This window comes from Pelophylax lessonae (genome assembly GCF_965119305.1).
Source record: "Pelophylax lessonae genome assembly, chromosome: 12".
NCBI lineage: Eukaryota > Metazoa > Chordata > Amphibia > Anura > Ranidae > Pelophylax > Pelophylax lessonae.
In genome coordinates this window covers 58,768,247-58,786,994 of record NC_138779.1, presented here as the reverse complement: position 1 = coordinate 58,786,994, position 18,748 = coordinate 58,768,247, and the positions used below count along the sequence as shown (strand labels likewise).

General features: G+C 43.5%; 1 protein-coding gene across 1 annotated transcript; it reads right to left on the bottom strand.

Annotated features, from left to right (window-relative positions):
* Window positions 1-405: 405 nt before the first annotated feature.
* Window positions 406-18,502, bottom strand: MAD2L2 (mitotic arrest deficient 2 like 2). Its single transcript, XM_082274052.1, has 9 exons — window positions 18,337-18,502; window positions 15,606-15,653; window positions 13,786-13,904; window positions 11,387-11,458; window positions 10,740-10,840; window positions 8,885-8,979; window positions 8,729-8,802; window positions 7,301-7,393; window positions 406-726 (listed from the first exon to the last, which is right to left on the bottom strand). Exons 2-9 carry the CDS (start codon window positions 15,643-15,645, stop codon window positions 685-687), a joined length of 636 nt encoding a protein of 211 aa, XP_082130178.1. The 5' UTR covers window positions 15,646-15,653; window positions 18,337-18,502; the 3' UTR covers window positions 406-684.
* Window positions 18,503-18,748: the final 246 nt, after the last annotated feature.

Below are 18,748 nucleotides of genomic sequence, written 5' to 3'. Positions count from 1 at the left end.
ACAGGCCAGATTTGCAAGATAACTGAAATACATCCCAGGTGATATCATTTGCTGCTCAGTGATTGCAGTACTCTAGTCTGCATCTCCCCAAGGTAATACTTAAAATCTGGCCTGTTAGTGGGCCCTGAGGACCGGAGTTGAGGACCACTGATCTAGCTGATTCGAGGCATTTTGATATCATGACTCCTCCCAACAGCCAGCACCCTGCTGGTCCCTCAAACCAGCCATGATCAGCCTGCAATGTCTAGAGAAGCTGACAGACCCCATGATGACATCCCTGGGGGTCTAAAATTAGGTATGAAATGAAAACGGAAAGGTTTTATTTAAATTTTCATTAGCATGTTTATAAGGGGGCAGAAAGGAACCAGGGAAGGTAATATAAAAGTTCAGCTTTAAGCTGGGTCATAAATACTTCAATAGGTGCAAACATGGCTCCATAATGGACATTACTGTGAAATATATCAATTAATTCCGCCAAAAGCAGTTTGTAGATCCTCCCTCCAGTCTGTTGTAATAAGGAGAAAGATTGGAGTTTGTGAAAGGAGTTCCTTGTAAACAATCCATAGGTCGTCTAAAAAGGAGATGACTGAAAATATGAAGTCAGCCAATCATAGAGCATTTGTCATCTTCTGGAAATAATGATGTCGGCGAGGCTTAGCTGTAGATGAGTCGCAGAGTTGGATGTCAAGTGCATTTCTGTGCTCTTTCTTCTACGTAAAGCTGCATCTGAAAAGACCAAGAAGGGGATAATCAGCATATGAGCACGAGGAATCACTCTTCATATCTCTAAGGCTTAGTGTCTGAATATTGCACCACTGGCTGTGGCAGAGTATATCCAAGACTAAAATATTATACCGTATCGAGAGGAGACAGAAGGTTCACCTATGAATCAGAGTGCTCAACATTAGGCAAGTCCTAAAGGTAAATGCTCTTTAAAACAAAGTGCACTCACCCCCCCCCCCTTCTTCTGACCTAACCCAACCTACCCACCCCCTCCACAGATGCACACTTACCTCAATCCTGGCAGCTCCTGCAGATTACAGCCCCATCTTCTATTTGGCAGTAATGCGCAGGTGCGGTACTGTAGAAGACACGCCACCCAGCTCCAGTAAAGCATTTACCCCCTACTGTGATTTAATTGTAGAGTTTATGCTATAAGAGGGAGAAATGTGCTTAGTGGTGTTTCTTCAACAGTGCTGGAACAAAAAAAATGTTTTTATGCCTAAGAGAACAGCAGGTGTAGATTTCGATTATGCTGCGTGGACTGGTTTGGGATGAACAAATGCCAAAAGATGTGATTACCCATGCAGAGGTGACAGCAGTGGACCTCTGAGCAGTACTGGAAATTCAGTTTGTCTATTTTCTAATGAAAATGTAAGGGATGTTGGTCAGTTCTATTTAAAGAGCAGCTACAAATACAGCCACAGCGTTTTAACCTCTTCCCACCGGCCGTAGGCATATATGCGGCCTCTGGGAGGGTGGGCTTTAATACGGAGAGCCTACGTATATGCAGCCTTATGTAAACATCACTGTGCTGAGTGCGCACTTGCTGCGGGCACCTGGCACAGTAACCGGTGGGTACTGAAAAGCTCCCACTGCATATTAAAAATCAGGTACTTACCAGTGCCTAGGTCTTCCCCAGCTGGTTCTTCCTACTGCTGCAGGTCCCCGGTGCTATAACCTTGCATATGGGAGCCGGCTGTGGCTTTCTAAGGAACCACAGCCAGCTCCCCACTGTTTCTGTTCAAACTCTTAAGGAGCCTTGCAAATGGGCCTGTAGCCTCCTGACATGTCACATGTCCCAGGAGGCAGGGCAAGGGACATCTTTCTATCCATTAGCTAGCATGTGCTCCCACTGTGGAGACTAGGCTTGTGACGGTGTTCCGTGAGAATTACCTACCCGTGAGAAAAACCTACCCCTCGTCACTTCCGGTTCACGGCACTGTATGGAATGCAGCGCTTACATTAAAACAGCGGGGCTGCAATACGAATCATCTCCGCTCGTGTGCCTGTCACTTCCCTGATCTCGGCAACTAAATATAAAAGCGGCGGCGGCTGTATGTAAACATAAATCACGGAGACGCCAGCCGCTTTTATATTTAGTTGCCGAGATCAGGGAAGTGACAGGCACACGAGCGGAGATGATTCGTATTGCAGCCCCGCTGTTTTATTTAACCGCCGCGTGGGTAGGTTTTTTCAACGGTACACTGTGCTATTTCCATACTAGTGCGCATGCGCACTAGTCTGCTCCTCTGTTGTCCCTTTAGGTATCCGGGCCTGTGAGCATGCGCACTGCTGCGCTGCTCAGCTGTTCCTGGCCGGAAGTGACGAGGGGTAGGTAATTCTCACGGGGTAGGTAATTCTCACGGAACAACGGTATCAGATTTTCATGCTGCGATTAATTGATTAAGGTTTTGCCACGGTATACGGTATTATCACGGTATTCTATTATTAAATTTAAATTATTAAATTTCCACCTCACTTCAATTTCATTGCTGAATTTAGGGGCTTTGGTTCACTTATGCACATTATTATATAGTCAGTCAGTACAGACTCTGTGAACCAGGCCTAAAATAGGTCATCAAGCAGTGTCTGGCCTAACTGGTGATAACTGGTCCTGGCGCTCGGCTCCGATCCGATGGCCTGGTCATTAAGAGGGCAAATCCTTGTGGTCAAGAAGTGGTTAAACCTGAAGGAGGTGTTGTTTATAAATTACTTTACTATCGCTTTAGGCCTGGTTCACATGTATGCGGGTTGGCGGTTCACATGTATGCGGGTTGGCGGCCCACATTTGCACAGGCATAGCAGCCCATTGATGTGAATGGGCTTGAGCTGCTATGCCTGCGTTTTCAGCTGAAAAAAGGTGCATGCAGAATTTAAAAAAATGCAGTGGCCATGAAATCCATCCTTCTTTTGCACCATGCGACTTACCTGCCTTTGCTGCACACGCAAACTGTTTTTAAATGCCGTGCCCACGTATACAAAAAATGCAGAAAGCTTGCCAGAGCAGGAACTGCAGGTTAGTCGCATGGTGCAAAAGCAGGATGGATTTCAAGGCCACTGAATTTTAAAAAATGCTGCATGCACCTTTTTTCTGCGGAAAATGAGGGCATAGCAGCCCGTTCAAATCAATGGGCTGCTATGCCTGTGCAAATGTGGGCCGCCAACCCGCATACATGTGAACCGCAAACCCGCATACATGTGAACCAGGCCTAAAGCAATAGTAAAGTCATTAATAGATAAAAACACCGGTCCTCCTGCAGGTTTAACCACTTCTGGATCGCAAGGATTTGCCCCTTTAAAGACCAGGCCATCGGATCAGAGCGGCAGGACCAGTCATCACCAGGTAGGCCAGACACTGCTTGATGGCTATATAATAATGTAATGTGGGCTGCTGTGTGTGTGTGTGTGTGTGTGTGTGTGTGTGTGTGTGTGTGTGTGTGTGTGTGTGTGTGTGTGTGTGTGTATATATATATATATATATATATATTAGAGCTGCACGATTCTGGCCAAAATGAGAATCACGATTTTTTAGCTTGGAATAAAGATCACGATTCTCTGTGTAACAAAAAAAAAAAAATTGGGATAACTTACTGTTACGTTTTTTTTTTTTTTATTCATTAAAGTCTATTAATTGCGTTTGAAAGACTGCTGCGCAAATACAGTGTGACATAAAATATTACAACAATCGCCATTTTTTTTCTGTAGGGTCTCTGCTAAAAAATATATATAAAATGTTTGGGGGTTCTAAGTACTTTTCTAGCAAAAAAAAAAAAACTGATTTTAACTTGCAAGCAACAAGTGTCAGAAAAAGATCCAGTCTTTAAGAGGTTAAACTTCCTTTCTCCCTGGCAGAGGGAAGGAAAAGATACAATGTAATCATTTTTGTTTATAGTTACTGGGAGAGCTGTGTGAGTGAATGAGTCATCCAGCTCACTGAAATGTATCAATTCACAAGTCAGACCCAGGAGCAGAGAAACTCGGTATTTTAAAAATGCCACAATAACAATACCGTGGCTATGCAATACCGCGATATATCGAATTACCGAATACCGGCATATGTCTAGTGGAGACACTTATAAATTAGTAGTGTTAGGACTGCAAGTAATACAGGGTGCTGTGAAGGTGCCTTGCAGCTTACACATGTGTTTGCAAATGTGTTTTAACTAAACTCCTGTTTTTAACATATATTGTTAGAAAGGTCAATTGGGTTTTTAAGCAGACTGGTCGGTGATTATATTTTACTAAGGTTTGGTTATTCTCAGTCACTTCATGTGAAGTCCCAAACCTTTTTCCTGATTAACCATATACAGGGATGGAGTCGCTGAGCCTTACCCAGTTTGTGCCTCATTTAAAGTCCTAAAACTGCCCTTATTCCGGGGACATCATTCTTGCCTAGGCGAGAATTGTAGAAACCGGGGCGGGTACCGATAAAAATCGGTAATCTCTCTCTCTCTCCCTTCCCCCAGAAGGACCTGTTACTCAGTTACAGGTTTGAGAGGGGGCCTTTTATTGTTGTATAATATTTTAATTTTTATATTTTCTTTTATTGATACAAATAAGGTCAGCTGTCTTCATATTTGCTGGAAGACTGTTCAATAATTCCCCTCTCCAAAGGACAGAGGAAGGCTATGTCATTCAAATGTCTAATAGTGTAATCTGATCTCCGCTGCTATTGAGCTTTATTTTTCAGCACAGTGGGTTTCTTTTTTTGAGTGTCTAAAAAGGTGCTGCTTGGAACACAATCTGCTGGTTACAATGAAAAATATTACACAATTAAATATTTCAAATTTAGACGTAAAAAAAAAAAAAGGCAGTACTGAACATAACTGAGGAACATAATGGAGAAAATATATAAAAAAAAAAAATTAGAATTAGAATTGCTTCTGGGTTTTCTGTTTCCATGTAAGGTCATCTAATTGAGTAGAGGCCTTAATTATTTGTAGTTATCAGATAAAGTATACGTTTTTTGCAGGTCATGGCTGCATCTGATCTGGTCTGGAATATAATAATTATTCATAATGAAATGTGATTCGGGCGCAAAGCTTCCAGGTCTTAAATCTGACCTCCAGCCTTCTCTTCAGTCTTGCACAGGCTCTATTCTGGTACTGCTTATTAGGATTTTACTGCACACTGTGAGCTTCTCACTATGTGCAATAGAAGCTGAAGCAAGTCAGACAGAGCCTACCTCATTTCCTAGATGGAGAATGTCTAGCATCATCGAACCCTTTCTTCCCCAGCTTGCCTGTCCATGGTCTGCCTCTTTCACTCACTGGATTTCAGTTATTTTAATTATGGAGGTTTAGCATCACATGTGGGCGTTCTGCATTGAAATTCAGCCAGCTTAGGAATGTCCACTCCTCCAGACTAACATCCACCCCATCAAGGCATTTTGATAATTGCATTACTCCTCCCAAGAGCCAGCCCACTGCTTGCATCATGGCGGAGGGCTCTTGAGAGGAGGAGTACTGAGGCAGGGTGCTGTGATGTTTTCAGGAAGCTATGTACAGCACGCTGTTGGCCTCATCCTCTGGCCATGATCTGCCTGCATTGCATAGAGAAGCAGGGAGCCAGGGATGATAATAGATATTAAGCCTTGCGAGGATTCTGAGGTGGAGGCCTTACTCAAGGTTGGATTTGCTAGCGAGGAGCAGAAAGATTGGATGGTGGCAGAGAGCTCTTCTTAACTGAAGCATTTAAGTCACTGCATACAGAAGAAGATTCCACTTTAACAGAGGAGGCAATGCATGTTTTACATAGAGGTTTTTTCTAAGCGTTCCCCAATTTTGCTTTTCATAAGGGGCATTTATTTTTCACTGCAGCTTCAGAGCTCTTATCCTGCCATAGGAAAAAAAAGACAAATCAAAACAGCCCTCACTGAGTCACGGCTCTCCTTGACAGCTTGCCAAAAGGTGCACCAGAAGCAACAGCGGACTCCATGTTCCCAGACAGGCCGCAGCCACCGTGATGGTGATGGTGATGGTGGTGGTGGTGGTGGTGGTGGTGGGTGGTGGGGGGGGGTTAATTGAGGAAGGAAACATATAAGCAGATTAAATTTGAATGCTGTCTGATCTGGCCAAAGGATGCCGGATCAGGAAATGCACATGACACCCTTAAGTGCACTTTTTAGTGTATGTTCACGTGCACGTTTTTTGTTCACTTACGGGTTTGTTTGTTGTAGTTTTTGCACCAGCGTGGATTTAAAAAAACATGCAATTTCCTTTGTTTTAGTTAAACATTTTATTAGCATGTTGAGAAGGGGGGAAAAGGTTGAACCAGGGAAGGCAAGATATAAGCAGATTAACGTCAGATTTAACTTTCCACTGGTGAGCATTAGGGGTGCTGAGAGCCTTGCAGAAAAATCTGGATGTCTTCCCTTTCCTGGAGGTCTAATGTCCTAATGAGATACTTGTGGTGGCGGCCATTCATAAATATACATGACTCTAGGCCCCCTGGCTGGCTGCTGCTAAGTACTGCACCTTAAGCACACAAAAAAAAAAAAAAAGAAACCCAATATTTAATATATTTATATTACCACTAGTAACAGAGCTGTGTCTATTGATACAACAGATGAGCTCCTTAGGGGCTATTCTATCTCCTTATCTACACTATATGGCTAACATTTTGAGGACATCATATTCCAAAACTATAGCTATTAACATGCATTAACAGCCTCCACTCTTCTGGGAAAGCTTTTCACAAGATTTGTGTTTGTTGGGATTTGTACCCATTTGTCAGGTCAGGTATTGATGTTAGATGAGAAGACAGGGTCACAATTAGTGTTTAAATTCATCCCAAAGGTGTTCAGTAGGGATGAGGGCAGGGTTCTGTGCAGGACACTAGAGTTCCTCAGTCTACACCAGTGATGGCGAACCTTGGCACCCCAGATGTTTTGGAACTACATTTCCCATTGTGCTCATGCACTCTGCAGTGTAGTTGAGCGTCATGGGAAATGTAGTTCCAAAATATCTGGGGTGCCAAGGTTCACCATCACTGGTCTACACCATATTCATCAAACTCATGAAGCTGGCTTTTAGCAGAGGTGTACATTCGTGGAATACATAAGGATCTTCCCCAAACTGTTACCACAAGGTTGGAAGCACTCAATTGTCTAAAATGTCATTGTAAGCATGAACCTGTTTCTATCTGAACAGAAGTGACAAAGTGACACTTATTTGGTCAGATGCATTCTGATCAAACTGATTGTGCACCAATGACCAACTGATGATGAGCTGCTGTGACCAATAAAAATGATTCTTAGGTTGTACAATATTAAGGACATTCTGTTTCTAACACTCACCTTCAATATATCGGAGGTCATGGTCTTCAGTGGTATGAGCCGAGGTTCCTGCATGTGTACATCCTGCTCGTCAGCCAGGATCCAAGGAAAATCCTGTGCAGAAACCAACCGCAAGGATAAAAGATGGATAGTTTCAGTTTTTTAAGACTCTTTGTGATACTCAAACAATATCTAAATGCAAGAGCCATGTGTATCCTGCTTTACGTATTTATTCCAGATATGTGTAGTAATCCAGTGTTGAACTTCTGTGTAGGAGTTTTCTGGAATAAAGAAGACCGATCACTGCTGCTCTCTCTCTCCTTGTGCAGAGTGACTTGTCTTGCCTCCGCCCCCTCCTGTACTTTTCTGCAGGCAGCCTGTAGTGGGTAGAGCCTGCTGGGTCCCTTCCACAGCGCTCTTCTCTGCATAGGCTATATACAGCATAGTGATGTTAACACATCGGTCAGGTTTTCATTGGTCTGTGCACCCATTGGGATGATCAAAGTGAAGAAATGTCTTTAGCACACCATGGATTCCACAAAAGGATCCAAAGCTTTTTTTTTTCTAGGTCACATGATAAAAACATAGAGCAAGGTTTTAGAACCACACAGGGCCCCTTCATCAGAAACATTACTGTATGTTTGTTTACCACGTGACCTTGAAAATAAAGCTTTGGACCCTTTTGAGGAAACCTTGGTGTGCTGATGACTTTCTTCACTTTGATGGAGTACGGTTTCCAGCCTGTGGTCATTACAGCACCCATTATTACTGAACAGCCATTTTCTTGAATGTGTGCATGGGGAATATTGCGTTTGGACTTCCCATTGGGATGATTTCCCCTTATTTCCTGTGTGGTCACAGATAGGAAGTGAGGGAGCAATATCTACATGCACACCGGCAGCAAGGAAAACCATTCAAAACCCTTCCTCACTCTATCCAAAACTAAAAAATTAAGGTTTGTTTAGCATGGGGCTTTAAAATGGGTAGAAAACGATGAGGAGGTAAAAAAGGAAGCAGGCAACTCTTACCACCTGGCCCCCATCTAGGATTAAAATGTCACTTTTTGAACTACTTTGTACACTCAAAATAATCTGTATAGCTCAGTGGTGGTCAAATCACCTGATAAAGGGAGGGAGCCTCACACGCAGCCCCAGACATTACCGAAGGCCGTACATAATATTCAGGAAACATAAAAATCTGTCAGAGACCCCAGACAAGCTATAGGAGTTGTTAGTGAATGGGGGCATAGAGAAAGACATAGACTGAATAAACTGATAATAAAACAAACAGAAAAGAAGGTTTGAACTTTGTAAGAAAAAGTAAGTGAGTAAACGATATTAAGGGTCTCTGGGGGTTGCACAATAAGTGCCAAAGGTCTGCATGTGGCCATTAGGATGCAGGTTGGGCTCCAGGGATCCAGCTAGTCATCTAAACTGTCTGATAACTCACCTTTATAACTTGAATCTTTTCCATATTCCTTGCGGCTGTTTCCCGTGTATGGACCAATATAGTAAATGTACACCCTGAATGAAAATAATAATCATTACAGTTTCCATTTAAATCTAAACCTGAAACAAAGCACAAGGACCCAATTGTGAGCAGTACCTGGCGGATTGTTATCTAGGACGGCGTCACAGACGCTAATCTTCAGAATAAATGCTCTCAGCAGTTGCTCTACGTGAGACAGAAGGGAGTCGGAACTGTGCAAAAGACAAAACAGAATGTCAGAGCGCTCAGAATCGCTTCCAATCTAACATCCTGACCACACACAGACAGGAAAGAGTGACAGAGGACAGCACCCTGACCACACACAGACTGTACAGAGAGACAGAGGACAGCACCCTGACCACACACAGACTGTACAGAGAGACAGAGGACAGCACCCTGACCACACACAGACTGTACAAAGTGACAGAGGACAGCACCCTGACCACACACAGACTGTACAGAGAGACAGAGGACAGCACCCTGACCACACACAGACTGTACAAAGTGACAGAGGACAGCACCCTGACCACACACAGACTGTACAGAGTGACAGAGGACAGCACCCTGACCACACACAGACTGTACAGAGTGACAGAGGACAGCACCCTGACAACACACAGACTGTACAAAGTGACAGAGGACAGCACCCTGACCACACACATACTGTACAGAGAGACAGAGGACAGCACCCTGACCACACACAGACTGTACAGAGAGACAGAGGACAGCACCCTGACCACACACAGACTGTACAGAGAGACAGAGGACAGCACCCTGACCGCACACAGACTGCACAGAGAGACAGAGGACAGCACCCTGACCACACACATACTGTACAGAGAGACAGAGGACAGCACCCTGACCACACACATACTGTACAGAGTGACAGAGGACAGCACCCTGACCACACACAGACTGTACAGAGAGACAGAGGACAGCACCCTGACCGCACACAGACTGCACAGAGAGACAGAGGACAGCACCCTGACCACACACAGACTGTACAGAGAGACAGAGGACAGCACCCTGACCACACACAGACTGCACAGAGAGACAGAGGACAGCACCCTGACCACACACAGACTGTACAGAAAGACAGAGGACAGCACCCTGACCACACACAGACTGTACAGAGTGACAAAGGACAGCACCCTGACAACAAACAGACTGTACAGAGTGACAGAGGACAGCACCCTGACCACACACATACTGTACAGAGAGACAGAGGACAGCACCCTGACTGCACACATACTGCAAAAAGAGACAGAGGTCAGTAAAGATAATCTAGAAGTGACACATTCCAGGTAAAAGGTAAAATGATGATCTAAAAGGATCACTTTCATTACTATGAATTACTATTATAAAGCATTTTTCCCATGAAAAAAAAAAAAAAGTTATTTAACTTCCCTCCTCTCCACAGAAACATACAATCGCTGCTCTGCTTGGCCCCTAGGCCTTAGGCTCCTGGTGCCCCAATTGAGGAATAGGTGATAGAAAGAAAGGTTATTATATGCTGCTGGGGTAAGAGGAGTTCAGAGACTTTTCCTTTGCCCCTGCATGGTGGCTTTAAAGGGGACCAACAATTGCAAAAATATTATTTTCCCACTCTGGTTTTACTGCAAAAAGAACAGCGTTCTCATCCGGTTAAAGGAAATTGGAAAAAAAAAACAGATCTACTGGTAGGATCAGCAGGTAACATTACTATAATATAGAGCAGACTGCAATTCTTTAATAGGAAAGCGATATTGTGAGATATTCGTACAGAATTAGAATTGGAGGTAAAGACAAACATGCTGAGAGGGACTGAAAGCAAAGACAATACAGAGTCATGCCAACATCTATGCATGCAAGTGTGGCATTATTTTTCCTCCATTCTAGTTTAAAATAAATTATACCGAAAATATGAAACTTCATAATGTAGGTTAAAGCTGGGAACTCTAGAAGTAAGATATAATGTATTACTAGGAGTCACCTGATGGAAAGGAGTGGAGGCTGTGCGATTTCAAAAACAAATCTCTCCACCGGGTGGTGCTCTTTATCCAGGATGACCAGAACAACCTTTTCCACTTCATTCTGCAAAGCCAAGGAGAACAAAGTGTGTGATCACACCACTGGCCGCCTTATGTCAGAGAGCAGCTACTAAAGAAGAAGCCCACCAAGCACCATTTCAATCTAAAGTGGCCACAAGACATAAAGTCAGTGTAAATAAAGTAGATGCAAACCCTAAATGGATGACATTTAGTTTGCTCTGTGTTATTTTTTTCCATCCTTTTTCCTATTTCAGTGCTACCGATCTACTCCAGCCTCTTTCAGCCACTTCCTGCTTACATACGCTTGCTCCAGCGTCAGTTGCACATCATTGCCCTGGACCAGGAAGTGCCTAAACAAGGACCTTGGTAGGATCACCAGGGACTATTTAAGCAAAGAATGCAGATTTAGGAAGACTGAAATCAACGTGGTAAAGCTTACATGAGATTTTAGATGTATTTTACAGGAAAAACAACCATGCCTAAGAAAATAATGTTTATGGTGTCCCCATACATGTGCCCTTCTTCTTTGCCAAAGTGCGTGTTAGATGGTTGGAACATGTGTCCACATCAGGTCATGTAGTAGCCTTACCTTCTCTATCAGGGGTTTAACACAGTGCAGCGTGTCCTGGATGTAGCGATTCAGCTCAGGGTGACACGACATCTAGAAAACACACATAATATCTGTTGGCATTTAGCAGGCTGAGGGGGAACATAAACATATGAACATTCTGTGCTTGACTTGCTCTTCCTCTCCACCTCCTGCCATTGCATTAACCTACCTGACTGTCAGTCTTTAAAGCTAAATTGCAGACTACCCTTCAGTCTTGAACAGTTGTAGAGGCTCCTCTCCTGCACTAAAATTACTTAGTCTGATTTTTCTGCACACAGTGAGCTTCTCACAATGTGCAGCAGAAAGTCAGATAGAACCCACCCTAATTTCCTGGCTTGAGGACATCAAGCATCATTTAATTCTTTACCCCCTACCCAGCCTGACTGCTCCTGGCCAGCCCCTTCATTAATTGGATTTTACTTCTTTCAATCATGGAGGCTCAGCATCATTTGAAAGACATGCTCTTCTGCACCTTCTTACTTTTTGGATGCCATTTTGGAACAAATAGGGCTCAGAGAGATGATCATTGATCACATGATGGAGCTGACCAATGCACGCTCACCATTGCGAGCATTATGATGCAACACAGCTTGTGGGTGGTGTACTGTATTTTGCCCAGACTGCTACATTGTGGCATGGGCAGCAGAAGATAATCTTCCAATGAGTTAAGTGCACTCATCAAGGAGTGTGGGGAGGGTGAAGCGAGTTCGTTCACTTTTTTTATTAAAAATGAAAATAAAATCAGCGCACCATAGACTGAAATACCAAATCTCAAACTGAAAAAAATCACAGTGCAGCGCTTTAAAACAATACAAATGGATGAAACAACAAATGTGTCGTATTCAGTAGTAATCAAAGTCCCAAGGTGATAAGGGTGCTCATGCGGACATATAACTAAACAAGATGTGCTTCACAGTGCGAATCCTCCACCAGCCACACTAATGCGTACAGAGGGAGGAGGTGTCGATGACGTCACCCGCCATCCATCTCGGAGCTTACATTGTAACAACGCTGTTTACCGTGCACTGGGCTCAGTGCAGTTTCTGGTAATTTTATATTTAGATACTTATCAAATAAAGCGCTTTTAGTACAATACACACTATGTGCAGCATTTTGTCTTTCCCCAAATGATGTATCGGATCGCCCTGATTGAGGAATCCAGGTCTGTCATGAGAGTGTCCCTGCTGTGAACACCATTGCATTCCTTTCCCAGGATTTAGCCTGTCTGACCCGTCTGGTAACACAGGGGTCAAACCTGGAGGTGAGGAGCTAGTGTGGCTGGTGGAGGATTCACACCGTGGAGCACATCTTGTTTAGTTATATGTCCGCATGAGCACCCTTATCACCTTGGGACATTAATTACTACTGAATACATCACATTTGTTGTTTCATCCATTTATATTGTTTTAAAGAGCTGCACTATGATTTTTTTTCACTTTTTTTATTGTTTAAGCTTTAAGTGTAACTCCACAAAAGAAAAAAAATGGTTATCTTTTTTACAGAATGGAATAGTTACCATTACATCCACCCCCAGACTGCAGGACCAGGGTATCCGTATCTGCCTGGGTTTCACAAGTTCTTCCTGGAAAGTGTGACTCCACTGATAGTTCGGATAGCACCAGGATAACTCTCAGGATCACGTGACCATGCAAACCCCATCAATATATACCAAAATTGACACTACTCCCACTGACCACCAGTCTAAAAAAAGGCCCTTCTCCCAAAGTAAGGAGGCACTTTTTCCACTGACCACCAATGTAATGGAGCACATGGACCACCAATGTAGAGAGGACATTTTTTCCAAAGACCACCAATATTTTCACTCTGCTTTTCTTTTACAGTCATTAGTAATTGTTTATTGTTGAATTTCATAATAATTTATAGAAAGGGTATTGTAAGACTTGAAAATTATTGTAAGGGTTCCTCCATAATAAAAATGATTGAGAATGATTGCATAAAATAGATAAAAATACCAGCCAAAAACAGTCCCGTGTTTGCACCATACAATGTTACAATAATTGAAACAAAACCTGGAAAAAATACTGGTACTGTTCAGCATTAGCATTCAGCATGCAATAGTGATAACTGGGGGGGGGGGGGGCACTGCTGCCCTGTGCACACCTGTCACAATGACTTAAACCTGGATGAAGCTTTGATCTGCTGAGCTAAGAAGTCACTGGAACATTTCCTCATCAGCCGCCTCTTGCTCAAAATTTTACCAACCCCCCACAACACAGATTATTGGAAATCAATCTCATTAATACGGGGTATAGTAGCCTAGGGTGATAGAGGAAGATGCACTTGATTTATGTGGATAATATGGGGGAATTGTTTGTACAGGAGACACTAAATAAATAAATAATTATATTACTATCTACCTGAACTGGGACATTATACTTCTTCCTCTTCTGGAAGATTCCAGTCGGATAGACCTCTCGGACGTAGAGGATCAAGTGCACAGCCACCTCCAGGAACTCGCATAGGATGTCTGCCACCACTGGGGGGAGGAAAGCAGCAGAAATTGTTTAGCATCAGCACAAGATAGAGCATGTTTCTGCACGTTTGAATGGTATGCTACAAAACGTTCTCAGTGAATATAGATTTTTTTTGTTTCTTAGGAGAGTTAGCTCCTTTTAGTATACAGCCAGATTATTCTCCTCCGAGTGCCGTCATGCCATATCACCAGCAGGGACAAGCAAGCTGCAGCCAACATGTGCCTCCAGGTGATTGCAAAGGGTCTGGCCAGTAGTGATGGGCTACACACAAATAACCACTAGCAGCGAGCAGCACACTATTGCCATGTGGCTCACATTTACAGGGCTGAGGGCAGTGCAGGACCTATATGGCTGGAAGCAGGAACAAAAACTTGGAGGAATCCAGGCATCAAACCTGGCACAGCCATTAACATTCCCCCAGGTCACCCATAATGCCATTCAGCCAGAGCACTCCCTGGGAGTCAGTTACAATTTTCACAATTCAAGCCACAAATTCACCTCCAACTCCTGCATGCATGCATGTGCACCACCTGCATTTCAGCCACACCTCACTGGATCTTGCATAGTCCATCTGCACAAAGCGATTCCTTGCGACATTTGTCATCACACCATTGTCAATGCTAGGAATTAGATCAGGTGTCTTCAAACTATGGCCCTCCAGTTGTTCAGGAACTACAATTCCCATCATGCCTAGTCCAGTCTGTGAATGTCAGAGGTTTACAATGCCTCATGGGATGTGTAGTTCCACAACAGCTGGAGGGCCGTAGTTTGAGGATCCCTGAATTAGATGATGATCAAGGGAGAGGGGTGCATGGTTTGATCCCATTCTGCTTATTTATTCCCCAGAATCCAACAGATACAACAAAGAGTTTTAATATGATCTTTAGCAGAAAAAAAAATGTAGGTTTGTTCGGATTTACAAAAAAAGTTAAAAAAAAAAAAAAAAAAAAAAAAAAAAAAAAAAGACCAGCTTATAAAGAAAAGAGTTTGAACTTAATTGTCCTGCTACCAATCTTCACTCTGTTTAAGATTTACAGCAGCTGAAAAATCAAACACGAAAACGCTTCCGAGAGTGTCAGATGCCTGGGACACACTGGGAAGCAATGCTTGCATTCAATTGGTTACAGTAACTCTTCGATAATGAGACAATGAGGGAAAGCCGCTCAGGTGTATGTTCCAAACCCGGTGCAGGTCAGATCCGTCATCCAAGAGTAGAAGAAATCCAAGTTTGAGACCGCACTCAGGGTGTTATGATGAAATCAAAAGGTTTCTTTATTCCTCATAAGTCATAAATAAAGTAGACAGACAGTGTACAAACAGACGTGTCGGGTTGCCACGTTTCATGACGCTGTAGGTCGCTTACTCATAACCACACTTTGGTGTGGTTATGAGTAAGCGACCTACAGCGTCATGAAACGCATCAACCCGACACGTCTGTTTGTACACTGTCTGTCTACTTTATTTATGAGGAATAAAGAAACCTTTTGATTTCATCATAACACCCTGAGTGCGGTCTCAAACTTGGATTTCTTCTACAGTAACTCTTCAACAGAGTGAAAATTGGCAGCAGGAAAGATCAGCTTGAATCCATTTCTTTTTTTTTTTTCCCCCTCCAGGGACAGAGTCACTTTAATCCAGCCCTGAAATACTAGGAGTATATAACGGAAGATGGCCCCAGCAGCCACCACATATTTTTTACTTACCTTGTCCAAAGTTTAAATCTTGTCGGGTGAGAGCGGTCATGTTTCCATCTAATAATAAACAGAAAATACGGCCTATTAGTGATTTCATACCACAAACTGGGAAGAGATAAGTAGGGTGGATGCTGTTATATTGTGTTATACACCACTTAACACAGTGCCTGGGAAATGCTCTAATAATCAATAATTCAATTATATTAGTGCATGTGTATATAAATACAACATTCTAACCCCCCCCCCCCCCAAATAAAAAAATAAATAAATACATTTTTAAATGAAAAGCTTACACTAATAAAATGTGAAATATTTGCTGCAGCCTCTGTAATAATACAAAGAGTGTCAAGCAGGAAATCATAAAGTGTTCATAGATTCAAGGACGTGCAAAAACAGTGATTTCACATCTCCTGGAACCTATGAATATTTTATGATTTCCTGTTATATTGTTTTACAAAGTTCTAAGCTTTGTGGAGGACTAAGAAATGCCAGCGATGAGCGGCTGAGAGTGTCAATTGATCGCTAAACAGATAGGACAAATGGCTGCCTATGGGCTACATAAGAGATATAAAATAGCAATTAAAGTATAACCCTAACTTGAAAAGTTGGTTACTATTTCACTTAACCACTTGCATACTGTGCACTTTTACCCCTTCCTGCCCAGGCCAATATTCAAGGCCAATGCAGTTCAATACAAAAGATACTTGTTGGACAGAACAGCCAGCTTAACCACTTCAATACTAGGCACTTTTACCCCCTTCCTGGCCAGGCCAATTTGTAGCTTTCAGTGCTGTCGCCCTTTGAATGACCATTGTGCGGTCATGCAAGACTGTACCCATATGAAAATATTTTTTTTTCATACAAATAGAGCTTTCTTTTGGTCATATATAATCCCCACTGTGTGTTTTTTTTTTTTTAATTAACAAACCAAAAAAACTAAATTTTGAAAAAATAAAAGGGAGGCACTGGTGGGCACTGATTGGCAGCACTAGTGAGGCATTGGTGGGACTGCACTGATAATCAGTGCAGTCCCTTTAACACAAGCTGGTTATTGGCTCTCTATTCCTCTCGCTGTTGGCGTGAGGAAAGGATGCCGATAACCGGCTTGTGCTGACATCATGATCAGCTGTCATTGGACACAGCTGATCACGTGGTAAAGGGCTGTTGGTATTGGCCCTTTACCCCAATCTGTGATCAGATGAGTCAGCGATCACAGAGCGCACCGCAGCATGATCACCGGAGGACGTCAATGGTTGCCCTCCCGGCAAAGTAAGCCCATGCTGTAGTCCTCTTCTGGCTATAGCGTGGGCAGGAACTGGTTAGGCTATAGCGTGGACAGTAACTGGTAAAAAAAGTTCTTCAGTCCCCCCGTCTCCCCCCCCCCAAAAAAAAAAACAGTAGCTACAAATACTGTAGCTGCTGTCTGTAAATAAAAGGACACTTACCTGTCCAAAGAATCAACACTGTCCTCACCCAAGGCAGTTCTTTGATGGTCTTCAGGTCCACGGCACCACTATGCTAACTGTGGGAAGCTGGCTGTGACTCCTTTTTTGGCTTCAAAGCCGGTTCTCTGCCTTGCTTCACATCGCCCTCTGAATGGTCCCACAGCCTGAACCTGTGATGTGTCCCAAGAGGCTACAGATGGGGAGTTCCACTTGGATTACCTAGACATGGGTGCAGGTACCTTCTGCTGCTGATCAAGAGACATTTTCCAATATTTTCCTTCAGAAGAAGTCAATTAAATGTTTGACTTCTGTCGAGCAGGGATGGCCACATACTGATTAAAATTGGTCCGATCCCTGCTAAATCAGTGTATGGCTAGCTTAAAGCTCCACTTGCCTGCCTCCTCCCTCCCTCCGCTGCCACATTTGGCACATTTTGGGGGGGGGGGAGGGAGCGGGTACCTGGTTTTAACAGGTACCCACCCCCCCCCCTCCTTCCCCTGCAGCCTTCTGGGACACTTCACAGATTTCACACATGTGCCGTAGGAAACCAGCAGTGAAGCCCCAAGGCTTCACTGTGGGTTTCCCATTGTCAGGATGGCAATGCCAGAACCCGATAGCCGATTGAAGAATCAGCTCAGATGAGGACACCGCTGGATGTCTGGACAGGTAAGTGTAAAATCTTCTGCATCAGCATTCAGAGAGGAGCGCCATGCTTGGATAAATGCCAATGCAGACGTCATTACTTGGCCACACACAGCCATTCACTTTGTATTGAAGGCAGTATGCGGGCATGTTTGGGTAACTTCTTCCTCAGCACGTTGCTAACCATCCGCGCTCATGAGGCCTAAACACTCTCCATCAATGTATCAATAATGATAATGATCAGAGTAACAGAAATAACAATTACACAATCATCACCATAATAAGAGCCATGAGGAGGTGTACAGAACAGCGATCACTAATCAGAACACTCACAATAATGGCAAATATAGAAATGATAATAATGACAGCTACAAGAAAAGATCAGTAAAATAATAATAGAACATGTGATAAATGAGAGAGAGGCAATGAGGAGGATCACAAAAAACAAACAGGAAAGTCCTAATAATAATAATAATAATAATATACTAATTATATTATTTACAACAAAACAACACCGACTGTACAATAACAATAATACAAATCCCACCAATCACTGAACAATAATAATAAACATGACTCCAGCAGCCATAATAATAATAATCTTCCTATCCTCCATATTATCAGAGCTGGAGCTGTCAGCATATTGTACATACTGGTCTCACACAGCCGTGGCCCCTTCAGCCCCCAGGTTTGGGGCCCCCAGTCTTTCTCTGTGTCTCTTCTGCTGACAGCAATTTTCCCGGCGCAGCGCTGATGACGACACCGCTCTCTCCTCTCCGGTTTCGGGCACCGTTTGATGATGTCACCGGCTCCGTGCAGCTTCAGGTCCTGAGCACGGGATGAAGAGCTGGCTGCGGGAAGCCATTATAAAAATGCTGGAGGGTGCACTGCTGGGACTTGTAGTTTTAAGGGCTTGGAGCTCCAGTCCAGACCAAACTCATGTCCATCCCCCCCACACCTCCAGAGGGCCTGCTGAATTTGTGCAGTATATGTACAGTATATGGCAATGTACACTGAGGAAGCCGGTGTTCTAAAATTTTGTCGGACCCGTGAAAAAATCGGACC